This window comes from Curcuma longa, chromosome 20 (genome assembly GCF_044706935.1).
Source record: "Curcuma longa cultivar G26 ecotype Majalengka, Jawa Barat chromosome 20, ITB_CL_G26_1.1, whole genome shotgun sequence".
NCBI classification, from domain to species: Eukaryota; Viridiplantae; Streptophyta; class Magnoliopsida; order Zingiberales; family Zingiberaceae; genus Curcuma; species Curcuma longa.
Window position 1 is genome coordinate 8,710,827 of NC_133880.1, and position 3,289 is coordinate 8,714,115.

At 35.4% G+C, this 3,289-nt stretch overlaps 1 protein-coding gene across 1 annotated transcript; it reads left to right on the forward strand.

The window, feature by feature from the left end:
- Positions 1 to 229: 229 nt before the first annotated feature.
- On the forward strand, positions 230 to 2,730 carry LOC141813621 (transcription factor UNE12-like; the record flags this gene model as incomplete). The annotated part of the gene is given in 4 exon segments (XM_074701575.1): positions 230 to 295; positions 600 to 665; positions 1,720 to 1,794; positions 2,150 to 2,730. Coding segments are annotated over 4 exon segments (435 nt in total), but the record flags the coding sequence as incomplete, so codon positions are not given.
- Positions 2,731 to 3,289: the final 559 nt, after the last annotated feature.

Genomic DNA, 3,289 nt, shown 5'->3' on the forward strand with positions numbered 1-3,289 from the left:
AAAGGATTATTTTGCAAGTCATTGCTAATTCTGTTTGTGTTCATCTAGTCCAAGTATATTGTTTAGGTATTTCTTAGGTATAACCTTTCAGTTCTTTTACCCAATCAGATTCTAAGCAAAGTATCTTTGATTGCTTTTCCATACTCTTCTTAGGCACAATGAAGATCTTTTCAGTTTATCAAGTGTGCCAACCTGTTAATTTGTGTGTTGTAACCTTTTGAATGTGCAGTTACGCAGAGAAAGGATAGCAGAAAGAATAAGGGCACTGCAGGAATTGGTACCGAACACTAATAAGGTGACTATGTGAGATTAATTTTCTTTCTCTTTTCCAAAAAAAGATCAGCTGTCTTAAAGGTTACTCAAAGATATAATAGATTGATTTGTTGGGTAACCAATTTTGACAAGTTGGTGCCTTTTTACGAATACATTGTGGATTTTTGGTCCAAAAATGTAATAGTCATCTCATAAAACTGAAGTCTAGTCTTTTTTTCTCCTAAACACAATGTCAATCTTTTAACAAATAAAAATCTATTTGTTTGGCAAAGATGGATATTGATTGGTGAATTACAGTGATGTTAATGTGAACTTTACCTGTGCAGACAGATAGAGCAGTCATGCTTGATGAGATTTTGGATTATGTGAAGTTTCTGAGGTTGCAAGTGAAGGTAAGTATGCTCTAATGATAAATTAAATTTCTGGAATCCAATATGGTGTGGATATTTGAATTGAAGTTGAAGAGTTTTTCTAGTAACTATTGCTTGGAAACAAAGGTTAGGACACTCTTTGAGATTTACTTAATTTTCCATGTGTTTTTTACAACTTAAACTCTAAACTAATTTGCACTTTTGTAATTTCTATTTCTGTTTATTTTCTGTCAAGAAAGTTATGCATTTACTTGTGATATACTGATCATGAAATTGCCATATATATATATATATTACATTATTATGTTACACATCAATAACTTGGCCATTTTTTTATAATTTGAATAAATTAATTTGTGCCAACAATTCAAATTTTGAATCAAAGAATCTGATTTCATAAATGGTTCAACTTTCAACATTTGTCCATTTACCTCACTCATTGTATCCCTGAGAATTGGACCTCTTTTATGAGAATATGTGCAATTTGAAAGACTTAGCAGCTATAGTAGATGTTAATTAATCATGCTCCATTGGTAGATGATAATTATAAATACTCATATATTGCTTCTCTGAACCCGCCTGATATTTCATTGTATCTCTCTGTTGAATAGCGTAAATTAAGCTAAATTTATTACATAGTCTCTACATCGCTGTTGAACGACTCGAAATTAAGCTGAATTGCATTATGATGCCATATTGCCATGTTTCTCTGGATTTTAGTTCTCCTTTCATTGAGCTCTATGCATGTGTTTTTCACTAGTAAGGTACTGGTGCATCACTAGCAGGTGACAACTTTGCCTTACAAGAAACGCAGTTAATGCCGTAGTAATCGATATCTAAACTACAATACTTGCTTTTTTTAATTTATTTTTCTTGTGTTGAAAATCTAATAAAATACTATGTACTATTTGTTGGTTGCATATTGTTTCATCATGATAGTATTCAGTGGTTTGTCATTGTGCCATTTGAGCAAACAATTACAACATGATTTTTCTTGATACAACACACTACTCATACTAATATATACATTTACCCATTCTACTAAAACTGAATTTCAACTCGATTCTAAAAATAGGTCCTGAGTATGAGTAGGCTGGGTGCTGCTGGTGCTGTGGCACAGCTGATAGCTGATGTTCCTGTATCAGTTGAGGTAAAAACCAATACCTGCATCTCGCAAGAGTATCTCATTTTCATAGTTGTGTTGTCGATCTTCATTTCCTTCGTATTGCTTCCTATGAGCTTTATGTGGCTGTTTTCTAACAAAATATATACATATTGGTTATTTGGTTTATTTACTGTGCAAGAACCAAGAAATACTTGGTCGGGTGGAATGTTTTTCGTAGCATGATATGTGCATTCTTCTAGTACTTGAAATACACAGCCAGTATGTTGTTTGCTAGCCATGAACTATCTATCCGATAAGGTTCTTTTTGTATCTTAAATATGCCCACAATGCAGAAAGTAATGTTATCCGATTTGATGATCTATCATACTTATCATTTTAGGGAGAGGCCAGCAAGAGTGGCAGCCATCAAAATGTATGGGAGAAGTGGTCCACAGATGGCACAGAACGGCAAGTCGCAAAGCTGATGGAAGAGGATATAGGAGCTGCGATGCAGTTCCTGCAGTCCAAAGCTCTGTGCATGATGCCGATTTCGCTTGCAATGGCGATCTATGACACGCACCAGCCTGAAGCCCAATCAGTCAAACATGAACCCAACACACCTTCATAACGAAAGCAATCAACTGCGACTGCACATCTGTAGGACTTCATTCTTGCATCATCCTAACAATCATGACGCCGAAGATTCCTCAGTAGACGTCAAATAATGTAATTCTATTCCTTTTTTTCCTTCTCAAGATCTATATGATTGCAAGCATATGGTGATGAAATAGTCAACGCAAATCCACAAATCTTCCAATGCACTAGGTCACTCAGAAAAGGTCTTCCCTGATCTTACTTTCTTGGTGATATAGCGCACTGACTGTGCCCTTTTGTGGTGGACTGCTTTTGTGTAGTGGATGTGTTTGGTTGAACATGATGTTTCATGGAAAGTTTGAGGTTAAAATGTTTATTATTGATGAAGGTGATGACGATCTTCGGTCGAGTGCAACCCAGCGATGCGAGTCAAATGGTGGCTGATCAATCACCCACTTTTCTATCTAGTGGATGCTGCTAGTGCTTTGTAACTTTAGGATTTGCTCAAGCCATTAGAGGGACAAAGATCCATGGAAAATCTTCAAGCTTGCCATCTTATTGGTTCATTCCTTTGTCCATGATAAAGACTCATTGTCTATCAGCAGTAGTCTCTTGTTGGATTGCTTCCAGGTTCATGCTTCAAATGGCTATCGAGGTGGTCGCTGTGCCCATGCTTATGGTTGACCGGCCGCAACCGATATCGACTATGTGCCGGTCGGAGCTGATTACTCCATAAATTACTAACAAGTATGTTACTCCTTCCCCTGGATGGTCTCATCCAGCAAGTTCATACGTTCAAATTCTTTAAAAATTACTAATATTTATATAGTTAATCATTTTATTGAAAAATATATACATAATGTCATTAACAATGTAACATAATGAAGATTAAATTAAAAATATCATTATATTAATAACCTCATGTAATGTTTGAATAAAGTTATTT